Raw genomic sequence first — 25,302 nt, forward strand, 5'->3', positions numbered from 1 at the left:
GGAGCCAATCCAGGAATCACATTTGGCACAAGTGAAAAGGATCAGAACTAGCACTAAAGTACAGTCTAGAACTGCAGTACATTAAACTCAAAGATCAAGCAGCTGCTATTCACTCTAAATCATTATCATTTTAAAGTCTCAGAGCAAACAAAATGCACCAATTATAAAATATATCCAATTTATAACAGACATCACAGATTCCCCACTAAATGATTATCTTTACTTGTCAAGATAAATTCAAATATAGACATTGGCCAATGTACTATAGAGGCGGCTGCAATTATCTTCCTCAAATTAGGGAAGACATATCACTTTAAAAGATTACATATTAATTTACTACAGGCAAATTTTGCTGAAAATCCCTATTACTGCATCCTCTAAATCATTGAAAACAATTCAAACACATGACGGACAGTGGTAAACCTGCAACCTTATAAGGCAGTGAGCATCTATAACAAAAGGGAAAGGATTATTAAATAATTATTTAACCATAAAGCACAAAGCACTAAATACAATTTTCTCTTTGCAGCACAGCAGTTTATTTTGTAATAAAAACAAACCGATATAAAAAAGGGTTCCAATATTACTCTAGCTTCATTCCTCTATTCTGACACTTGCAATTATCTTTGCATCGTGGGGATCTTAATGCAGAACAATGAAAACTGGGAAATTTATTTTTTAGATATTGAAGTTAACAGTAGAATTCCATCTGTAACACAGAATGAGTTTTGTTTCATCTGTATCTTATGGCAGTTAGATTTGGCAGAAACTGACCAGAGTACAACAGCATTTTGAGAGAAATTAAGAATTATTTTCTTCTATTCAAATAATTTACAAATGCAAAAAGATTCAAATTGGGAAATGTTAAAATTTACTGGGATAGGAATAGTGTTTCTTTAATTGTTGTATTTCTGCACACTCCAAATAGCTACTTGATAAAATGTAATTATACACTGTTCTCTTCACTACCTTTCTCACCACCATCTATCCCTCCAAGGACTAAACGGCATAAAATACACATTTCCAAAGTGGATTTAATTATATCTTCTATTGCAGTGTTAACAACACTATGTGGCATTCTCCACTTATTGTAAAAATGATCTGTTCATTCTGTAGCTTTATGGCTTGAAAAGAATTTCAACCTTGTTTTTTGTTTTAATCAATGTTTATAACATCATGCTGGAGGATCTCAGCAGGCCAGGCAGCATCTATGGAAAAGAGTACAATCGATGTTTTGGGCAGGTCAGGATTAAGAAAGGATGAGGAGTAGAGTTAAAAGGTGGGGGGAGGGGAGAGGTCGTGGTGAGGTCACACTCAGGTTGGAGGAACAAAAACTTGTATTTCGTTAGGATAGCCTCCAACCTCATGGCATGAATACTGATTTCTTGAACTTCTGGTACTAGTCACCACCCACCCCTTCACCATTTCCCACCTACTTTTCCCTCTCTCAACCAAATATGAGGGCTACAGAGAGGAAAAGATAAAAGTGACAAGATAAACCTATAATTGTAAGGTAAGTAAACTGGTCTACACGTGCATAAAAGTGTGAAAATTGATCTTACTTGTCCATATGCTGTACTCCTCTCGTGCTCTTGTGTAATGTCAGCTACGTATGCAAATATCACTGAAAAAGTGACTGCAAAAATTCCGGACACTGAAATAATAGCAAAATACCACCTGCAAAAACAAAAAGAAAAGCATAACAAACTGTGCCTCCAATTAAACAAAGTTACCATTCCCACAGTTTCTAATCAAGTTTTTGTTTAAAAATCTTTTGACTTTAATATTGCAACTTAATTGTACTTTGATACATAGTATTTACTGAAAAACACTGAGCCTTTACAGAAAGAACTATAATTCTTCCCTGGTATATGCTAAAATAAAGTGCTGGGGGTGGGGGAGAGGGTGAGGTTTGCTTCTTGTATGTGAACATTATGTGATCCAACCAATGTAACTTTATACACTCACCATGGCCTTATCATTAATGGAATTGGGACACATGTGAAGAACACCGTTAACAAAAGAAATGATCTTCTTCCCCACACATCAGACAAAGCACCTATTAATGGAGCACTCATAAATGATAAGAACCCCTAAAAAAAAGGAAGGGAAAAGCATAGAATTACCTCAGACTTCAACATTACTACATTCAAAGATAATAAGCTGGTTTCACTACAAGAAAAACAATAAAATCAGCAATTCTCAACTCTGCTAGTTTAGAGCTGCCAAAATATAATGTTTTCCCAAAGTTTGTTTACTTTTATTTAGCTGCGCTTGATATTAAATATCAGTTCTAATTATTGTATAAATATACAATTCAGATTTTGCATCAAACATTTGAATTAGTATTTGTGAGTGCACTGTCCAATTTACTTATCATCTTTTACTTTGGAACATTTCAAGGGCTAAACACAATAAAGTCCCATGTCCTATTTAAACACATCAAATAAACATGAAATCAGACTCAGCATCACAAAATAACACAATCTGGATGCCTGGTTTATTTTTTTTCCCTCCATGCAAAGTGGAGTCTACATATTCTGCATTCTCTACCCACTTCAAATCAGATATTGCAAGTAAATGAAAATAATAAGATGTGAAATACTGTCTGAAACCGATATGCAGGGGTTCCCAACCATTTTTATGCTGTGGACCAATACCATGAAGCAAGGGGTCTGTGGACTCCAGGCTGAGAAGCCCTGAAGGGTGCCTGAGACTTTTGCATAGTACTGATAACCACTTTATTCTGAACTTTTGAACACTAAAGAAGCAGGCAGATCATTGCTGACGGGGTTGAGGAATTTGGGAGAACTTTCAAAGTTTCATGCTAAATATCTTGATCTATCAGGATTGTAAAGACACTTAACTTGTACATTGTGTAATTTCTGCATTTCAGGTGATTAAAATAGATATCATTGTGAAATTGAAGTCCATTCAATGCAATACTTTAATGACCATTTTGCTCCTGTCATGCACTAGTTTTCTTATTTTCATCCCAGCACTTTCAGACTTTTTGTGTTCTTACACCTTATAGCCGATTGTTTTTGAGACTTAAACTTGGCTCCAAGAGCCACAATGTAATAATATATAGCAGTACTGACTTCAACAACTTTCAATATTATTAAAAATGTCCACACCTCAAACAATAGAGAATTTCTATTCTGTTGTAAAGGAGAAATTTACAGAAGGAAATGGGAATTCTCAGCAACAGTTCTGAAACTGATGCTTTGCCTCTTGGGTGGAAACCAGTAATACTTGTAGAGAACCAGCCAGATTTTAAAGACTTCTGGTCTTTTTATCAAAGGAGTTCTTTCCAGTTTCTACTCAATGAATGGTATAGATTTTATTTACTTATTGAGACACAGCGAAGAATGGCCCCTTTCGGCCATCCGAGCCATGTCAGCCAGCAACCTGATTTAACCCTAGCCTAATCACAGGACAATTTACAATGACCAATTAACCTACCAACCAGTAGGTCTTTGATCTGTGGGTGGAAATCAGAGACAAGGGGAATGTAGAAACTCCTTACAGACCACAGAATTGAGGAAAGATGGCACCAGCCAACAATGTGACAAAGTGCAAAACCCTCCAGACTACTTCTTTCATGCATTCCTTTCCTTCCAAACGTAGTTCTGCTTTTGTTGGAGCCTCTGTGATCGACATCTTGGTGGTGCATTTTTCAGGCCAATCTGGCACTTTGTTGTTTGGGAGGATGTTTCGAGCGAAGCGTGCAGCCTCAAGGGCAAGAAGCCTGAAAATGGTGCGGAAGGAGAGTGGGTATTCAGAGCCATCTACCGGCTTCTCACTGCTGCTTGGGGAAGGTGTCTGTGTGTGATGGTTCCCCCCACCCCCTCTCTCTCTCTCTCCCTCAATGCTGTTAAAGGATGGCACTGGAGACCTGGGCCCTCAGCAAGGTTTAATCAAGCAATTGTGGACGTTATGATGTGTTTCTGGTTGCTTTCAACTGTTGTTCCTATTTTGGGCAATTTTGAATGGGGGCAGCCTGCAGATTACGAACACCGGGGGGAACTGAAATCGTTTGGACTCTTTTGATGGTGTTTTATATCTGTGTTTCTCTCTCTTTTTTTCTTGCCATTAGCCCAGTTTGTTTTATTTTTGCATTGGGGGGTGGTGTTTGATGTTTTCTTTGAACTGGGTTCCATGGTTTTCTTTGGTTCAGGGTTGTTTGTCGAGAAGACAAATCTCAGGGTTGCATACAAACTTTGATAATAAATGTACTTTGAATCTTTGAAAGGAAATGTAGTTGGGCAGACTCATTCCAAAGGTTCAGTTTACATACTTAAATGTCTGGTCTTTAGATCTTAGATAGATCCAAAAATAAGAAAGCCAATTCACCTATTCTGAGATAAAAAGGGGAAAAAAAAGCTGCAAGTAAAATGCACTGGATCATAGTAGCTTAGGCATACACAATTCCATGAGAAGCAGCATTTAAAGTTCTGATTTTGGACTAGAAATATGTGAGATTCGCTGCTAATGCAGAGGAATCAGCCAAGTTTTCCAATTATTTACTTCTCCATGCTTCACAACTGAAGTTAATTTGTAGAAATGGTGTAAAAAGGCACACAAGGTAGACAGAATTAAATGACCTTGTTCACAAAATAGCAAAATAATAGACATTTCAAAGATAAATCAAAAAACAAAATGCTGCAAGTATAAATTTGGTAATATATTTGCATTAAAAGCATAATTCTGTGGAAGCTGGAAGATGAAATGAAATTAAAAACTGTCAAATTAATACTGCATGGATGTAGGATGTCCGCCCTGCCACACCCATGCCAACTGAGTGCGCACCTATATTAGTCCGATTTTCCAGTATGAGGCCCGTAACCTTTGATAAATTGGCACTTTGAATGCTCATCCACAAATAGCTTAAATGTTTTGAGTGACTGCCTTACCACCTCCTCAAGCGGTTAGTTTTAAATCCAACCATCCACTGCATAGAAAAAAAAATTCTTCCTTTGATTCCAGCTAAACTTCCTACTCCTAACTTTTAGACACAATTGGGAAACGTTTCTTCCCATCAACATTATCTATGGCCCTCATAATTGTTTACATCTGTCAGTTCCCTTCTCAGCTTCCTGTAAACAAATACAGCCTAGTCAACCTTTCTCAAGACTCAAACACTCCATCCTAGTGAATCAACCAGCACTGCAGATGACACTTCAGCTTCAACCTAACCAATGGTTTATAGAAGGGGTCAGCAACCTTTACCACTGAAAGAGCCATATGGACCCATTTCCCACAGAAAAGAAAACACTGGGAGCCACAAAACCCGTTTGACATTTAAAATGAAATAACACTACATACAACGGTTTTTTTTTGCCTTTACGCTATGTATAAACAAACTATAATGTGTTGCATTTATGAAATTGATGAACTCCTGCAGGGAAAACAAAATTACATTTCTGCATGCAACAAAAACATTTTGAACTCCGAAAAAAAACGTTGGGTTGAAGGTTATTCCATAGTTAGCCTACCTTGGATCGAAAAATTAAAAGAAATCGCGCACTGGCGGGTGTCAGGCATTGGCAGCGGTGGCATATATTAATAGCGATAAAAAACACGTTGTAGCGGTGTGTTACACGCAGCGCTAAAATAACGACACCGCAGTCAAAGATAACTTTATTTGAACTAAACAGCCTTGCTTTAAAGCCTCCCTCAACCCGCCCCCCGTGGGCGCGGATGCTCCAAAAGACACGTACTCACAAACCCCCGTAGGCTATCTCCCTTAGCCGGAATGGTGGCTAATTGTGAGCCGGTTCGGATGTGCCAGGAAATGGGGTTGCCACAACGTTTTATTTAGATTGTACAAGATCACCATAATCTTCAAATTTCGAATTACATTTCAAAAACTAACAAACCACGGGGAGCCGCAGCACAGAGATGAAAGAGCCAGATGCGGCTCCGGAGCCGCGGGTTGCCGACCCCTGGTTTATAGTGTTGGACCATAACATCTCTGCTTTAATATACTATGCACTGACTAATTAAAGCAAGCATCCTGATGAAGAGTCTCAGACCGAAACAACGTATGTTTATTTCCCTAATCTTACCTACCTGTGCTACAATCGTCAGGGGTCTCTGAAATTGCACATCAAAGTCCCACTGCCCCTTAATATCCCGTTGGGCCCTATCATTCATTGTTTGGTCGATTCAGATGAACCCTTTCAAAGTGCATTATTTCACACTTAGCAGGCTTAAACTTCAGCTGCCACTGGTGTCCCCATCTTGCCAATGGATCAATACCATCCTGTAACCTAAGACCAGCTCCCTCACTATTATTACCACTGCAAGGAAGCCACACTTCCTTTCCTAGTATAGGTACACCACACTGGATGGTTGGCATGGGTGTGGCAAGATGAAAGGCCTGTGTCCATGCAGCATCACTCTACTGCAAACACTCTGCTCCAACATTCACAGTGAAATTGCAACAAACAAGAAGTCTCAACCACTGATCTCCATGGTACATCATTGTTCCAGGTTTCCAGTCGCGTAATCAACCCCCCCACCCCCACTATCAGCTTACTACCAAAAGATTTTGGATCCATTTTGCCATCTTACACTGGATCCCATGGACACTATTGCACTGGCCTAAACTGGCCTCAGTTAAATATTTTAAACCCACTTTGCAATTCTCATCCTGGTTTTAACTTGTCAGTGGTTTCCCCTGCCATTTCTCTGGTCTCCATTTTTTAAAATCCCTTGAATTATTACATTCCTCAAATTCTGATCACTTAATCGCCAGATTTAACTCATCCAGCTTTGGTGGCAGGACTATTAACTATAATGCCCAAACACTTTAAGCCTCCATCTATGTATACCCCATCTATGCAATTTTAATAAGCTCCTTAAAAATCTAGATCTTTGATAAAGATTTAATTATCTGCACTGTGTATCCAACAGTTGGTTTGGTGCCAATTATTGTTTGACAATGCCTTTGTAAAGGATCTTGCAATGTGTTGCATTAAAAACAACGTAATTTTGATTTCCACATTGAAAAAAACAGTCCTTCCTGTTGAACACTGAATGTTCTTATAAGTTTATTAAAGCAAAAAAATCAACACATGGATTTCTTCCACCACTACTATTGACCCCCTGAGAAGGTTTAAAACACATATCTTGTTCACTTGAACCTCGGATATTACACACTTGGGACATTCACAATTGAATGATATAGACACAACAGACAATTAGCCAATCAGCTTTGATGATGTAGACATACTGTGCAGATGTTGGAAATCTAAAGCAATACACAAAATGCTGGAAACACTCAACAGCATCGATGGAGGGGAATAAACAGTTGACATTTCGGGCTGAGACACTTCATCGGGACTGGAAAGGAATGGAGCAGGAGCAGAGTGAGATAGGGGAGATGGAGGAATATATGTGGAGAAAGCATTGGGGAGCATTACCAGTGTAGGCTTGGAACATGTACTGTCCCACATAGCTGATGATGAGGAAGGCATAACTGGGGCCCACATTGGTGCCTGTGGCTACACCTCTGGTCTGGAGAAAGTGGAAGGAGACAAAAGAGAAATTGTTAAGGGTGAGAGCGAGTTCCATCAAATGGAGAAGAGTGGTGGTGGATGGAGGGGGATCTGGTTAGGTCTGTTGCCCACAAAAGGACTTCCTGATGGAGGATGGAGTATACATCTATAGAGAAAATAAGGTGATCAGGGCCAGGAAAGAAAGCGATGGTCCACAGTCCTCTCCTATTAGATTTCTCCTCCTTCAGCCCTTTACCTCTTTCATTTCCCAGTTTCTTGCATAATTTCCTCTTCCTCACTTGATCTCACCCATCACCTGGTAGCTTATACTCTTTCCTCTCTACTCACCTTATTCTGGCTTCTCCCTCATTCCTTTCCAGTACTGATGAAATATTTCAGCCTGAAACATCAACTGCTTATTCCCCTCCATAGATGCTGCCTGACCTGCTGAGTTCCTCCAGCATCGTGCACGTGTGTTGGAAAAGGAATATAGAACATTCTGAAGCAAACACTGTCCTGAGTAGGAAATGTACTTGAAAGATAAAGACTCGAGGGATCTAGAGTTAACTGTGACAATATCTCTCAGATTTGGTAATTTTATATCAATGCGTAAACTGATTTATTATTGTTACATACAGAGGTACCGGGGAAAAACTTTGTTTTAGATGCCACTCATAGAAATAATTTCATCATCTCATCATACCAAGCAATAACAGAGTACAGAATATAGTGTTACAGTTATGGAGAAGGTGCACTACAGGCACACTAAGGCACAAGTCGTTGATATGCTATGTTGTGATATTAACAGTCCATTTTATTGTATAAGAGGTCCACTTGATAACATTGGACAACAATGATTTTGCTTCCCGAATAACTTTGGATGCATTTTATGGCTTTTAGGCTGCTGACATGAAAATCACCATGAAATTTCCCTATCACACATCTTTTTTTGCCTGCATCTGTTCTTTCAATTCATAATTCGTCAGAATAACTGATCCCAAGATTAAGAAATGCATTTTTGTTGATCCATAAATCAAACAGGTTATCAATGGCAGGCAATTCAAAGAACTCAAGTGGGATTGGAGAAAAATCGCACAGAAGGCATTCAAGGATGTTGTTGAAAACTTTCTTGGCAACTACAGAGCACCAAGCTACAAGCAGCTAGTTGACAACATGCTTCAAGCATACAAAACCATGAAGTACAACATGTCACTAAAGATTAATTTTCTGCATTCCCATTTAAGACTTGTTCCCTGCAAATCCTGGTACTGTCAGGGACAAGCATAGTGAAAAGTTTCACCAGGATATTGAGATCATGGAGAAACAGTATCAGGGCAACTGGAATCCTTCAGTGCTGGCCGATTACTGTTGGACATTTAAACGAGAAGCCTCAGAAATGGAGTACAAATGAAAATCATCAACAAAACATTTTTAGCTTAGTTGAACTGTTGCAAATCATCAGCACCTTTATGCAATTAAAAGCCTTATATTCAATAAAAGTTAATTTCTTGTTTCTCCAAATTCCCATGTGATAGAAATAGGTTGAAATCATGTTTGTGTTCAGCTTCAAGTGGTCTATTATCAACAAAAAAATTCAGAGGAAGCAACACTTTCAAAAAAAAAAGTCCAGTGTAGCATTACAGAAGTGGGATAAGCTGCCCCTTTAGCCTGCTGGTACATGCTTTCATGTTTTTAATATTTTCCGCCCAATGAGGTGGGGGTTGGAAAAGGGGAAGAAGAGATAATGGCTAGAGTTGGAGGGGTCTTTGATTATGTTGGCTGAGAAGAGATTGAGTACATGGAAGTGAGTGGTTTTCATGCTGTGCTGACTTGTGACCACAACACTCTGTAGTTTCCTGCAATCTTCGGCAGAGCATTTGCCATACCAAGTCATGGTGCATTTGAGTAGGAAGCTTCCTGTGGTGCATCAATAAAAATACAAGTCGAAAGGGACATGCTGAATGCCTTTAGCTCCCTAGGGAAGCAGGAGCACTGTTACACTTTCTTGGTCATGGCATCTATACATTGATAAAGAACAGGTGATTGGTGATGTTTACTCTGAGGAACGTAAACCTCTCAAACAAAAGTGTATTCAGCACCCCACTACCTAAAGTCAATGACTAGCTCTTTTGTTTTGCTAACATTGAGAGAAGTGGTTGTTGTCATGACACCAAGCCACTTGGCTCCATCTCCTTCCTGTACTCTGACTCATTGTTAAAACCAAAATTACTTTATTTCAATATCATCTCAAAATATAATAGCATCAATTACTCTGAGGTGAATTTAAAGAATAAGATTGAAAATAAATCAGATCATTGCGTTGAGGAAGGTGCAGCTCTGGATTTATACTAATCCTTTTATTTATGTTTAACTGAAATCAAATTCAGACTAATTTTATTCCTTAAAATAAGGAAATGAAATGAAGAAGTGATATTACATAATCACATATTACATTATAAACAAAAATACAACTCACAGTCGAATCTGATATAAAAATGCAGAAGATACTTAAAAGGTCAGACAGCATTTGTTCCCCATTTAATTTGTTTGTTTGTCGTCTAAAGTGTGAGCTAGTGATCAATGAATGGTTATTGGCCAATTAGTTTTGATGATGAACAATTCAAAGGGCTAAGGTGGAGATCATTTGTGTCCATGTTTGAGTCATGCTTTCTGCCTAATGTCACTAATATTGCCTTCTTCTCTAATCTTTACCATCTATATTCTGACAAAGCAAATTTGGGATTAAAATTAAAACTGCAATTTAATCAGATAGGATTCTGTACCTTTTGGTAAAAACCAGGCAATATCTCACAATCAATGATTTTCATACATTCAATATCTAATATCAATATTTGTGAGTTTTAAAGTGAAATCTATGATATCCTTTATTCACCTATTTCTTCATCATTGAAAATTCTTCACAAGTCAGCTCTGGGCATGATAAATTCTTGCACAGATGAAAATAACTTTCTTGCTGAACATCCATGTGCATGTACTTTCAATCAGTGTACAGTGGTTAGGAACAAAGATGCAGAAGAATTTTCTTCTTGCCAAAACGCACAGAGAACATCTGTAATGTTATAATTGCTGATCCTGATTACACTGTCAACTGAACATCAAACAGGAATCAGACTTGGCACCTTAAGATCTAGTAGTCTCTGTAATTTATCAAATAATTTTTCACCAGCAAGTCCCAGGAGACAGATTTTAATAGATACATTATATAACATCCGTGATATTATTGCAGGTAACAAGATAGTTAGGTTTAATCCAAAAAACATTTCAGATCCAAAGAATAATAAACCTTCCTACTGATGTTGCTAATACATAAATACTCCAAACTCTATTAGACATTTCCAATTACATTCAAAGCATTTCTATGATCTCATTTTTGACCTTCACCAATGCACTTAAAATAGGAAATTAAAGGGATAAATTGAGACAGACCTCAAAAAACTGATACAGGGTTCACAATATATGGTTTTCCACACCTGCAGCTTCTGATGCATGGAATAGAATGGGAGGAGACAGCAGCACTTGAAGTTAACCTGCACTGCAGACCTGCCAATGTATAACCCAAAGGAAGAGATGTACTAAAGCACACTGGGGAAGTTGAAGGCCAAAGTCCGTGAACCTGCTGGAGGCCAGAGGCAGCCTGTGCTGGGGTTGGAGGACTGCGTATGTGTGTAAGAAGAGAGGACCAGGGCTTGATTTGATGTTGTTGTTATGTTGCTTGTTGGGTTTTGTTCTGATTTGTTCCGTTTTGTCCTGTCGTGCATTGTGGATGTGCAGGATTTCCCAGTGACTAACCATTTTAATTCCAATCTCCATTTCCATCTGTCAGTCCATGACCTCCTCTACCACCATAATGAGGCCACTCTCAGGTTGGAGGAGCAATAGGACACAGGAGCAAAACCAAGCCATCTGACCCACTGAGTCTGACCTGCCATTCCATCATGCCTGATGTATTAGCCCTCTCAAATCCATTCTACTACCTTCTTTCCATAATATTTGATGCCCTGACTAAACAAGAATCTATCAACCTCCACATTAAATATTCTCAATGACTTGGTCTTGACAGCCATCCATGGCAATAGACTCACCGCCCTCTGGCTAAAGAAATTTCTCCTCTCCTCTGTTCCAGATAGACACCCCTCTATTCTGGTCCTAGCCTCCAACCTGATGGCATGAACATTGATTTCTCCAACTTACAGTAATTTTCTTCCCTCCCCTCTTCTTCAATTCTCTCTGGTGTCCCTCTTGCCTCTTTTCTCTTCACCTGCCTATCATCTTCCCCTGGCACCCCCCCTTCCCTTTCTCCCATGGTCCACTCTCCTCTCCTATCGGATTCCTCCTTCTCCAGCCCTTTACTTTTTCCAGCTATCACCTTCCAGCTTCTTACTTCATCTCCCCTCTCCCACCCACCTGGATACACCCATCATCACCTTCTAGCTTGTTCTCCTTCCCCCCCCCCCCAACCTTCTTAATCTGGCTTCTTCCCCCTTACTTTCCATTCCTGATGAAGGATCTCAGCCTGAAACGTCGTCTGTTTATTCATTCCCATAGATGTTGCCTGACTTGCTGAGTTCCTCCAGATGTGTGCCTGCGTCTGCTCTGGATTTCCAGCATCTGCAGAATCTCTTGCATTTATGGAGTACACGGTTTTCCATTCAATATAAATACAATAAATATTTAATTTTCTTTTTGTAAAGCTTTACTTGTTTATGTGATACATTTACCAATATCTTTTTATTTTTTACCAAGTACAGTGAACATGTGCACATTTTATATTTCAGACAAAAAAACATGAATTCCTGTAATCAAGTCTGAACATTGAACACTACATTCTTGAAAAATTCAATGAAGGTCAGCCCATCAGCTTGAACTTTTTACCTACCAACAAGTAGTTTCAGCACTTGAAAGAATCTGTAAAATTCTTTGAACAGGAATTTGTGGCAAATTAGATTGGGATCTGTAAAGCTTCAATGACAGCAAAAGCCTTTCTCAAATGAAAAGCTAACACAGTAGTGAACAAACATAGATTATAGAATACAAATAATATTCCAGCTCTACAAAAAATATTGTTAAAGAGCAGATGTTCCTTATAGAATGCTGCTTCCAGCACTGATGTTGCGGAATAGAATACACAATGTCATACTATAAGAACCCAATATCAAGTACAATGTATTAAAATTATTTGCTCACAGTCACTTTCAGGATCTTGGGCATTAAAGAAAGTGTCATTAGAGACCTGCAAGGCTGAACAATTAACATAAAACAGGCATCTTAACTCTCAAGGTACTTTGTTTACCTTGTTTCTAACTGAAGAGCTCTGAAGAATCTCATTCAGTTATCTTCAAGAACTTATTTAGTATGTACTCTCAGGCTTTGCCAATGTGGCTACTACCTTTATAGAACAGACTGTGTAAATTACATACTGAACAAGTCTTAGGCAGGTTAAACTTAAAGGGATTTTGACTGAGCATTCCAAAAAAAAAATCTGCAGAAATAAATTCAACTATGCATAAGCATGACCAAGTTTAACAATTGGGGCATTAATAAATAGCATTAATTTCAAAAACTGAATAACGAGTTATGCCTTTTGCATTGACTAATTAGACAAAGTAAACATACATTTTAATGACACATACAAAGTGCATCCAGAAGCGTAAAGCAAAACAAAGATTAAAAGATATCACCCCAGCAAAATGGTATATTTTCCTGCATCGCACTATTCTTTCACACATTGTGTACGTGCTAAACCGGTGTCATGAACTTTTTTGGGAACATCTTTGAAAAATCTAGGTGACGGTATTCAAAGAGAACTTGACTCTTTAGAATACCAAATTTTCAAAAATGACATGACACTTCTGCCAAGGGGTAGGGAGCAATGAGGAACAGCAATACTGTTAATTCACTGATTCAGTTGTGTAGTTTTTTTTGTTAGAAACATACAGAATCATATGAATAGTATGACCTTTAAAATGTGTGGTGGCCGATCTGCAGAGGCACTTCATCTCATAAGTAATATGCACCTCCACACATATTAATTTCTACAAAATTATATCCAACTTTGCTTCTTTTTATCAGGAATGTGAATTTGAGACATTCTTACCTTTACACCCTGAATAAGGCCATTCATTAAAAATGTATGCTTAGGAAAGGTTTCATGCAAAACCTGTCAAAGAAAGAAGTAAAAATATTACATATAATGAAGTGAAAACACTAACAGCTGTATTTAAATAAAAACAGGTTTAACACTTGTCAATACTTCCACTATGAGCAAGTCAAAATTAATTAAACAAGTTTCAAATGCTTTGTTATAGCAAGAGCTATATTTGTAGATTAATGAAAATCGACTACACCAAAATTTATATGTGCTATGCAAAGAATTTTCATGTACAACAGTTGATTCCATGAAACTAAGGCATTAAACTCATTCACTTAATATTTTTCATATTTCTTATGATAGGGAACGAGGCCATTCTGCCTATAAAACTGAAGTCAGCTCTCACTGCAATTCCAACCCTCCATTTTCCTGAAATCCATTCTCTCACAGATGCCCATCAATTCCACTCTGATTACATCAGTGGTAATCTATGCAGCTAATTATCCAATTAATCAGTCTGTTCTGTGATGTCGGAGTAAATTAGCTGCAGGACTAAACACAGATTGTTGGGGCAGTGAACCACTCTGCTGCCAGTTTGGACCTTATTCACAGAGAGCATAAATGCCTCAAATACTGACTAAACAATGTCAGGCAACTCAAATTTTCTCTTGGGAATTCTGTAGTTCTCTACTTGGAGCAATGATTTCAACTACTCCGGGTTTCAACTGTATTCTTTCCCCTTTACCTAAAGGCTGCCACATAGAAAATCAAGAAATTGTTTACAGCGTAAAAGGAAATGAAAGCAAATAATTAAGAGGGTGAAAAGGCCAAATAAGAAAAAGGCATTTAAGCTAGGGAAATGCAGAAGTACAATTGAAGAAAATCATGAAAGATTTCAGATCCAGGAAAAATAAATCTGAATCCTGGTTACAGGTTTCTCTTACCTGCAACTACTTCTTGCAAATTATTCCATTAAGTGGCTAAAACACCAATATACACTCAGTGACCACTTTACTGGGTACCTCCTGAACATCTGCAAACCAGCCAACCATATGCCAGCAAATCAATGCATCAGCATGCATGCATGCTCAAGAGGTTCAGTTGTTATTTAGACCAAACATCAGAAAGGGAAAGAAACATGATCCAAGTGACGTTGACTGTGGAACGATTATTGGTACCAGATGGAGTGGCTTGAGTATCTCCTGGGTCTTTTTTTTAATATGCACAGCAGTCTCTGGAGTTTACAGAGAATAGTGCGAACAACAAAAAAAATCAAGTAAGTAGTATTTCTGAGGGTGGATAATGACAGGGGTCAGAGAATGGCCAGATTGGTTTAGGCTGATAGCAACAGTAATTCAAATAACTATGTATTAGAACAGTGGTGTACAGTAGGGCACCTCTGAATGCACAACACATCAAACCTTGAAGTGGATGGGCTACAGCAGCAGAATGTACAGGTACAGCACTGTTATCTACTCCTATACTTAATAAAGTGGCTAATGAGTGTATAATTTCTCTTCACTCCACCCTTTCTCACTACAATCCTGACACATCTCTCTTGCAGACCCTCTGCTTAGTAACCAATACCTATTCACTTCTCTCATTACTATTTGTCGAACACTATTAAATACAATTTGACTGCAGTGTCTCCTATATTATAGCTATGGTTTTAGTTGGCCGAACAAACTAAGATACCCAATATGTTACTTTAACACCTAGGGACAATAACCATTAACCAGGATAATTTTTTAAAAATACTCTAGCTTACTGAATTATGCTACTGTAAGCAATAAATTTACTGTTCATAATTAATTCTTTGCAAGTAGTATAGCACACTCCACTATCCATAAGAACCTCTTTGCACTTTATTTCTCCCTATTACAATACAAGCTTTTTTTCTAAATTATGGCAATCATAAATGGTAGCAATGCACATTTTAAGTAACCAAAGTATTATCTTTGGCAAAGGAAAGCTTCCTCTGCATCATATGTTAATGTGGATTCAGAAGGTCCTTGCTGACAAGAAAAAAAAATTGATCAGATGCTTTTAATTTAAGCAGCTAAAGACTTTCCTCTTTCTGTAGATGTCTTTCCTATAAAACTAACTCCAAAAAGGTTCAGTGAAAAAAAGGCTTAACACTGTATTGACAATTCATCATTTGCTTCACATGAAGTCTTACTTCAGCAGAAGTAGTAAATACTGTCAATTTGTACTGATTATCAAGAAAACTCTTAATTTATTTTGGTTAAAATTAAATTGTGCATTGGAAAATGATCAAATGGAACATCACCGCCTGCTCACTGTAAAAAACCATTTTGCTGTGAACCACTTTCCATTTGACATCATCACTGCACGTTTTACAATGTTTCCACCCCGAAGCAGTTAACAATAACAAGATCAGATTCAAATCATTTAACGTCAACATTGGCTGTGTTTATTTTCCCCAAGATGGGTAGAACTACATACAGTAATGTGAAATAACTGTTCAATATTTTTCCAGTTGTTTCAGGAATAGAGGCTGCACTGGAAATTAATCAAGCTACTATGCCGGTTGAATAATATTACGACATAACTCATTTGAGGAGACTAACGTTATTATTGAAATTAAGAACAGTAAAGTGCTTTTACTTATGATACCCCCCCTTACAAACAACATATGGTGTCTTGATTAGGCAAATAAAACCTTGTTTTGTGTGTAAAAGTAGCACAAAACAAAAATCATCACTATCAGCCTACTTACACACCACGACTCCCCAAACCCCGTAACCCAGACCATCCAGATGGAAATGTACAGGAAACACTTTGTTTATACCAAACATCACTTTCTCCTCCAGGATGACAATGCACCAAGTGACATTCATCTTGCAGTGCCTTTCACTCAAGCTTCACACAGTCACACGTGGACAAGGTAGATGGAACCAGTTAATTTTAAATTATATATTAATAAAGGCATTAACTTACATTTATGTTAATGTAGATTAACTGACAACCTTCTCTAAATACTAATATCCAGAAATGGGGACACCTCTTTTTACCTTATTGGAGGGGGGGGGGAGAGAAAGAGACTGACTGAGATACGTCGAATAACTGGGTGAACAAGTAGTCTTTGGGGTAATGCAAATCTGTGTTTTTATTGTTGCTTTGCTGTGCGCTTGAGTACCGGCTTGGGGTGGGGGGGGGGGATGCCGACGCCTTTTTGCTGGTGGGGGAGGAGGGGGTCCGTTGCTTTGCTGCTGCTTATATGTGGGGCGGGGTAAGCTGGGGTGGGCTTTGGGGTTCTAACATTTAACTGTCATTCATTCTTTGGGACACTTCTCTGTTTTTGTAGATGTTTGTGAAGAAGAAGATGAAGAATTTCAGGATGCATATTGTATACATTTCTCTGACATTAAATGTACCTATTGAAACCTACTGACCTATACTTCAAAGTACAATTTGAACAAGGCTTCTAAACTATGCAAATATTAACTACAAGGTAGCATAGCGGTTAGCGCAACGCTTTACAGTACCAGCGACCCAGGTCCACTGCCTGTAAGGAGTGTGCAAATTCTCTCCGTGACCACGTGGATTTCCTTCAGGTGCTGTGGTTTCCTCTCACAGTCCAAATCTGGACCAGTTGGTAGGATAATTGCTCATTGTAAATTGTCATACAATTAAACTTGGAATAAGTTGGGGGATCGCTGGGCGGCATGGCTTGAAGGGCTAGAAGGACCTATTCTGCCACTGTATCTCAATCAATAAATAAAAACATTTTATTACTATTTTAAATACATATTAACATTTTTAAAAAACATATGTAGGTTCTAAATACCTCCTCCACATTGAACAGGATTGTGTGTGGCTTGAAAATGAATGCTAAACATTACTAGTGTTTGTTAGTACATTGGCAACTTTCTGGAGAAAATGATAGGCAGTAATTCAGAACACAAAAGTTTGATCTCCAAAGGGTGACAGCCTCAAGATCTGGAACCTTGCTGTATTCAAAAGTGATCACATTTTTCACCACATGCTCATAATATCAAAACAAAATTCAGGAGCTTCATGCTTGGTCAGTTCAGTAATAGTATACTTCTGTTTGAAGAATTAACTGCAGGTAAGTACCATGAAACATATTGTACTTACTGTTAGCATTGGAGTAGTTAACAGTCCCCAGGCAAAGAATTCTAAAAAGATGACGACTACTGCATGATAAACACTAGGCCGCCCAATTCCATGTTGCTGAAAAAAAAGAAGTGAAAGAATTTACTATAGGAACAAAAAATTATAAAATTATGCTGTGTACCCAAATATTCTGCACCAAGTACCCAAAACATTCAATGCAAAATGGTATTTATATGTAGATATTTCCTACAATGGATAAATTCTTATTTTGTAAAAATCGTATTTTTAATCTGATGTTAAACGGAGAGGGCATACCTTTAATTAAAAAGCTGTACTATATGCCTAAATATAGTCTCAGTAGCCACTTTATAATGTACAGGAGTGGAACCAGGTGTGGTCTGTGGTGCTGTAGCCTTCAAAGTTTGATGTGTATTCAGATATGTTCTCTGCACGCTGTTACAATGCGTGTTTATTTGAGTTACTGTCGACTTCCTGTCAGAACTTGAACCAGTCTAGCCTATCTCCTGACTTTCTCATTAACAAGGCATTTTCGCCCACAGAACTGCCGCTCGCAATATTCAAAGTAAATTTATTATCAAAGTACATATACATCACCTCATACTACCCTAAGATTTTCTTGTGAGCATGCAAATAAAACAACTGAATCAATAAAAAACTGCACACAACAGCAATGAACAAACAGCTAATGTACAAAAGACAAACAGCACAAATAGCAAAATAAATAAGCAGGCAATAAATCAGAACACAAGTTGTAGAACCCTTAAGAGTGAGTCTACAGGTTGTGGAATCAGTTCATTGTGGGGGTGATTGAAGTTATATCTCCTCTGGTTCAAGAGCCTGATGGTTGAGGGGGAATAACTGCTGGTGTGGGAAAGGATACTTTTTTGTTTTTCACATCATTCTCTAGAAACTCTAGAGGCTGCTGTGCGTTTAAAAAAAAAATCGCAGATCAGCTGCTTCTGAGATACGTAAACCACCCTGCCTGGCGCCCAACAATCATTCCGCGGTTGAAGTCACTTAAATCACATTTTTTCCTCATTCTGATGTTTGGTCTGAACAACTGAATCTCTTGATCACGTCTGCGTGCTTCTATGCATTGAGTTGCTGCCACGATTAGCTGATTAGGTATCGCATTAACTTATAAAGTAGCCACTGAGTATATACTTGCAACATACTTCATAATCTCTTAAACCTTGCAATTAGCTTGGAGAATGTCTATTATGCTAATGATTCTCATTGAAATTTATGGGTCTTCACTTCTCTGATATCTCTGGAATACTTTGTATCCTCCTAGCTTCACGTACACCATGCTCAAAATTCAAATCCTTATCCTCTTGGCACCTAAATTTGAACCCTCCCAAAACACATTTTAGCCCCACCTCCAACTATATTGTTTATCGCTCTCTTATCTTTTGCTGTTATTGCCAATGTGATCAATTTATCTACTTTATTGCTTTCCTTTCATTGTCAATCTCTGAAGGACAACACCTGTCTATTTTAACACTGATAGTTCTTGCTTTTCCTTCTTATACTCTTCAAAGTACGGCCCCTTGACTTTCTTTTCCTAGGAACATGCTATTCCTACAATGACATTATTAATAGGCAGCACACACAAAATGCTGGTGGAACGCAGCAGGCCAGGCAGCCCACCAGCATTTTGTGTGTGTTGCTTGAATTTCCAGCATCTGCAGATTTCCTCATGTTTGCTTATTAATAGGTAGAGCAGGTTTCCACTGGTGCTGATGACATAATGTTTTATCACTTCACAATATCTCTAGACTACATAACTATCTTTATGAAGTCCAGCTTTATAACTCAATTTGGGAATGAACCTAATTCCATCCAATTTAACAGTTGTTTGCATGATGTTGTCCTTTCTCTTACCGGTTTTCAGTCTGAAAACAAAATTAAACTAATGTATTGAAGACGCAAGCAATCTTACAACTGTTCACGATGCAGCAGCTTAAATTTAGTAATATGCTTTATTATCAATTTCTTAATTCACCACACTCAATTATCAATAAAAAGAAAAATACCCTGCTTGGTGTCACCTGCGCTTCCAATGATGCCCTTGTGGATACTACCCAGTGTGTCGAGCAATCACTTTCTTTGGACTATGTAGTTTCATTGACCACTCAGTTTCAGTGATTGATGAACATGGGTGACAAACAGTAAAATTCTTCACCTAAAGTACATTCTGTGCCTTTTTATTCCCACCGAATGCTTTCCAGGCAATGATCAACTTAGTTGAGTATTTGTTAATAGGAGCAACAAGCTTTTGTCCCCAAAGTAATATTAATAGTATTTCACCTTGGGTTAGTTTGGCCAAGATCCACAAGACTATATCTGTAATCTGAGGTCTCCCAACTGTATGTATATCACTATACTTGTGTATAGAAGACAAGCATTTGGGAGACTGGCGGGATAGCTTTGCCATCTGCCTCAGGTACCTTCTGCCATATGGGAATTCAAGTTCATGGCCACAGTTCTAACTTGAGAATTTTTTTTTGATTTGGGAACAGATCTCAGGAATGGAATCCTGTCGCAACCTGGAGAGGACCTGTATCTCCATCTTTGATGGATCCATCTTGCTCCTGGACAAGACATGTTCAGAGATAGTGATACTTTGAAATAATACACTCAAAGTTTGCATTTATAGACAATGCAACATAGAATTTAAATGTTTTCCTGTACTGTCTTTGCAAAATTAATTTTGTTGTATATAGTATTTAATATATCAGTAATATTTGAATAATATTGTAAATATGTTGTTTGATTGGCATTCTTTGATGTTTATATAATGTGTTGTAGGTTATATGTCAAAGTATGTAAATAGCATGTGTCATAATGTCACTACCTACATGACTTGCTTAAACATGAAGTTAGATACATTATTCCAGACTCTTGCTTTTATTTCAATTCACTTTTACGTGTTTTGGAGTTACAAAACATAACAGTTGTCATTGGGGAGCACACATAGTGATATTACTAGCAGAGCTACTGCCTCATAGCTTCAGCACTCTGGCCTCAATGCTGACCACTGTTGTGGTCTGTACCAAGTTAGTTCGCTCACTGTGTGACCACATGGGTTAATCACAGGTGGCCTGATTTCACCATTTATCCCAAAGATGCGTAGGCTAGTGAGTTAATTTTCCATCACCACCAATTGGTCATAGTACAGGTGAATGGGAGGAACTCAGGAATGTTGATTAGAACATGGGGAGAATAAAATGGGATAGTTAATTAGTTTGTTGCTGGCTTTGCACTAGCATAAGGCTTCGTCTTTTTAATCTGAACACAAGTACATCAATAGAGCAGGAAAGGTAATATAATAAAATACTGAATTTAGTGCAATAATTGTAGAGAAATTGAAGCATAGGTAGACAATGTGCAATGGCTATGATGTTGTAAACTGGGATATCAACATCTCTGCCTCATCATACAAGAGATCCATGGATGAGTCTAATTACAGCAGGTTAGAAGCCACAGCCTGTTGGGAGGTGTATTCAAGCTTGTGTATCTGCTCAATGGAAACTTGGGGAAGAGAGAATCATGGGAGTGGGAAGGGTCCCTAAGCATCACAAAGTTCAGACAGAGTCATTGGAAGAGAGGCTGCTTTTCATGATAGACTGGGTAGGGAGTGTTCACAACTGCAATTTCTTGGCAGTTTGATGATAAAAAAAAGCTGTGACACATGCAGATAGGGTGTTTTCTCATCATTGGGAACATGCCAAATTTCCTCAGCTTACTGAGATGTTTGTATGCTTTCTTGGCAATTGCATCTACACTCAAGGTTAGACCAAGACAATCTATTGGTGATATTTACACCTAGGAAATTGAAGATCGCAATCATATCCACCTTAGCACCATTGATAAAGGTAGGGAGATGTAATCCAACCCCCTTGCTGAAGTCATGAAAACAACAACAGGTGGTCATTAAGGAAAAGGTGATTGTCCTGGGACACTGTTACTTCTTCCTGTACTTCACCTTGTCATTGTTTGACATCTGGCTCACAATTGTGGTGTCGTCTGTGAACTAGTAAACGGAGTTAGAGCAGAATCTGACTGTACAGAGTCAAGTACATAGGGACAAAAGGAGCTGAGAGCACAGCCTTGTGCTCCAATGTTGAGAATAATTGTGGCAGAGGTGTTGTTGCTGATTGGAGTCTGTTGGTCAGGTAGTCAAGTATCCAGCTGCAGAAGGAAATTCTGAGCCCTAGGTCAAGGACCTTGGAGATGTGTTTATTTGAAATTAGTGCAAATGTAAGCTGGAGCATGGTATCCTAGATAATGGCTACCTGACTGGCAGACCACAGTTTGTGCGTTTTCAGAACCATGTGCCAGACATGGCTGTAAGCAACACAGGGTCCCCACAAGGGACTGTACTGGCTCCTTCCTGTTTACCCTGTATACCTTGGAGTTTACATATAACGCTGAGTCATGTCATCTGCAGAAATTCTCTGATGATTCAGTAACAGTTGGGTGCATAAAGGGAGAACGGGAGGATGAACACAGGGCACTGGTGGAGGACTTTGTCAAATGGTGCAAGCTGAATCAACTGCAGCTCAACATCAGTAAGACAAGGGAGATGGTGATGGACTTTAGGAAGACTATACCTGCACTGCTCCCTGTTACTATTAATGGTAAGGACGTGGATGTGGTGAGGACCTACAAGTACCTGGGGATAGACCTGGATGACAGACTTGAGTAGTGCACTAATACAGAGGCTGTGGACAAGAAGGGCCAGAGTTACTTCTACTTCCTGAGGAGTCTGAGGCCCTTTGGAGTATGCAGGCCTTTCCTTCATGTTCTACCAGTCTGTTGTTACCAGTATAATCTTTTATGTGGTGGTGTGATGAGGCAATGGTATCAACACGCGTGATAACAACAGGCTCAATAAACTGATTAGGAAGGCTGGCTCTGTTATAAGAGTCAAACTGAGCACACTGGAGGCTGTAGTAGAACAAAGAACCCTACGGAAAATCCTGGCAATTCTGGACAATGTTTCTCACCCTCTGCATGCCACCTTGGCTGAACAGAGGAGCACTTTTAGTAAGAGACTAAGACAACTGTTATGCTCCAAAGAGCGCTATATGAGGTCACACTTACCTTCGGCTACTAGGCACTATTAAGAGTCAACCTATAGCTGGGCAAGTGATGACCCCCTCCTGTTAGACTGCTTGAGGCAATTTATTTTTTATTCTTTCTTACTTCTCTTCTGATATTTATATCTGCATTTGTAATGCGACTGTGACTCTGTAATTTCCTTTGGGATCAATGAAGTATCTATCTTATAGACTACGAAGGGGTTGGGGAAGGTGAAAAGTATTAAATGATTACTCAAATTGTAAAATAATATACAAGGCAATATATGTTAGTGATCAAGTCTGGATTTTCATGTGACATCTATTTTCGAATGATTTTGATGGATTTGGAAACAGTGAGAGTTCAGAGAGCACAAAAGCAGAAAACAGCTGCAGTGAACAGTAAACATGGCACACCAAATGCTGCATGAATAATTAATTTCCCTGCTATATTTCAGTAATGTCCATCTCTCCCTACTCTATTCTATTACTAAAGCCCAGTGAAAATTAACTCACTTCCCAGCTTCATACAGTTTTGGTGATCTTTCCAACACAGGCTGCCAAAGATTTCAACACAAATTCCATCTGAAGAATCAAGCAGGAATCACAAGGAGCTTAGGCCCACTCAATTTAGTGCATTTATTAAATCATACCTCTCCCCCTTCCTCCGAGTTATTTAATGAGGTACTTGGTAGTGGCGGTGTTCGGCTGGGGGGGGGAGGGGGCGGGATTTTTGAGATAACAGGCATTGAAAATGATTATTTAAATTAGTCATGCAACTTAACTGTCCTGATTTGCACAGATGGATGGAAAATCTAATTCAAGCATTCCCTAGTTTTGTCTTACACCTACTTACAACCAACATCTTTAACTTCAATACATTCAAATCTAATGACTACAGTGCTTGGTTAACAAAGTAGATTGCAATATTTCATCACCATTGTATCCTTTTAAAAATAACTGAAACAAAGACTGCTACAATGCAATTCTGAACGTCTTGTCTGCCTCAGTACATTTCTCTAAATGATTCCACACCTCATTCTGCCTGGAAAATCACCTGCACACTGAGGGAGTTCATCTTCTGTATGTATACTTTTGTTGTTTTTTTTACTTCTCTGAGAGACCACCTAGAAAAGGTCAATGTGAAATCATGAACTCCACACCACATGTAATTTTGAGAACCTTCCCTCATCTCAATCTTTGAAAGCAAATATATCTGAACACTGTTGGAAGAAAATGTATAATTGCAGAGATTTCCTATGCAATCAAGCTTTTTTAAACTGTAATTACTGGTAACCAGAGATAACCAGCAGCCTTGTTCACACTGAAGTTCAAAGGAAGGCATCTAAACATGAAGGAGAGTAGGGCAGGTAGGGTGACAAAGCAACAAAGGAATGCATGGAAAGAAAGGCACATTGTCTTTTTTAATGTCTTGATGGCATGTATGAAAAGACACGTTGGTTTCCTTGGCACTCTGGCTTTCAGGATACGCTCAGGAGTCTGAAATGTACAGTAATCAAGACTGATAATGTAGAAGGTTTTGCTTTCTTTGGGCAAAAATATTGCTGACAGGTTGAACCTTTTCCCTCCTTCATTCCCAGTAACAAATTAAAGTACTAAGCAGCTATGTTGTTGACCCACTTCAGTGCTAGGGCTAAGGGGCATCCAACATTGTTTGACAGTTCCACTGTTGTAAATAAGGTGGATGAGGAAATGCATCTCTTTGCGAGTTTCTCTGAGCTGCGGAGTAAAAGCAACAGCTAACCTAGACTTCTGTAATTCTGGAGGGGGTGGGGGGGTAAAGATGGTGGAAATAATTTGATGGCAGAGAAAAGTACAACTCATAAAATATTGAGGAAACTCAACATTTATCTTAAGAGCATAGATGTAGTTCATTCAGCTCTTTGGGTTTCCTCTACCATTTAACATCAAGTTGACAGTCCACCTCAATCTATCACATTACAGGAGCTGTGTCAATACTGGAATGCAGTAGAAGCTCAGGGTGAGCCACATGAATGTCAGTACATCAGGTCACATTGTGGCGTTTGAAGTTGTGGATTCCTCAAGTGTCTTTGAAAAGGCACTCAGAAATGGTGAATATTTTTCATTATCTACACAGTGATCCAGAACTTTCTTTGCAGCCATCAAATGCTTGCAAAAAGTGAAATTAATTCACCTTCACAGCTGCATACATAGCAGCTGATACAATCTTGCAGCCAAAGCATATTGATGATTGGAGAAATTCAGGCATAGGCTCAGCATAAATTGAAACTATTTGGCGTGTTCAGACAACACATCCAAAGAACCCTTTCTCACTGTTTTATCCCCCTCATCTTACTAAGGCATGCTGGACAAAGCTCTATGCACTAATGACTGCTAGATGTTTAGCATAGGGTAAACAATGAACACACTATAGAGTACAGCAGGGCACTCTTGACTGAACCGAGCAGCAGTCACTGAGAACCTCCAGAACAATCTCCCC

At 38.6% G+C, this 25,302-nt stretch overlaps 1 protein-coding gene across 1 annotated transcript in view; it reads right to left on the reverse strand.

The window, feature by feature from the left end:
• Window positions 1–25,302, reverse strand: part of LOC132394122 (hippocampus abundant transcript 1 protein-like) — a 59,589-nt gene that overhangs the window by 19,091 nt on the left and 15,196 nt on the right. The window contains exons 2-5 of the mRNA XM_059969885.1: window positions 17,737–17,832; window positions 13,621–13,683; window positions 1,969–2,093; window positions 1,563–1,677 (exon numbers count right to left, since the gene is read on the reverse strand). Of these exons, the coding sequence (XP_059825868.1) occupies window positions 1,563–1,677; window positions 1,969–2,093; window positions 13,621–13,683; window positions 17,737–17,832 (399 nt within the window). The remainder of the gene's footprint in view (window positions 1–1,562; window positions 1,678–1,968; window positions 2,094–13,620; window positions 13,684–17,736; window positions 17,833–25,302) is intronic.

The sequence above is a fragment of the Hypanus sabinus genome, chromosome 5, assembly GCF_030144855.1.
Source record: "Hypanus sabinus isolate sHypSab1 chromosome 5, sHypSab1.hap1, whole genome shotgun sequence".
NCBI classification, from domain to species: domain Eukaryota; kingdom Metazoa; phylum Chordata; class Chondrichthyes; order Myliobatiformes; family Dasyatidae; genus Hypanus; species Hypanus sabinus.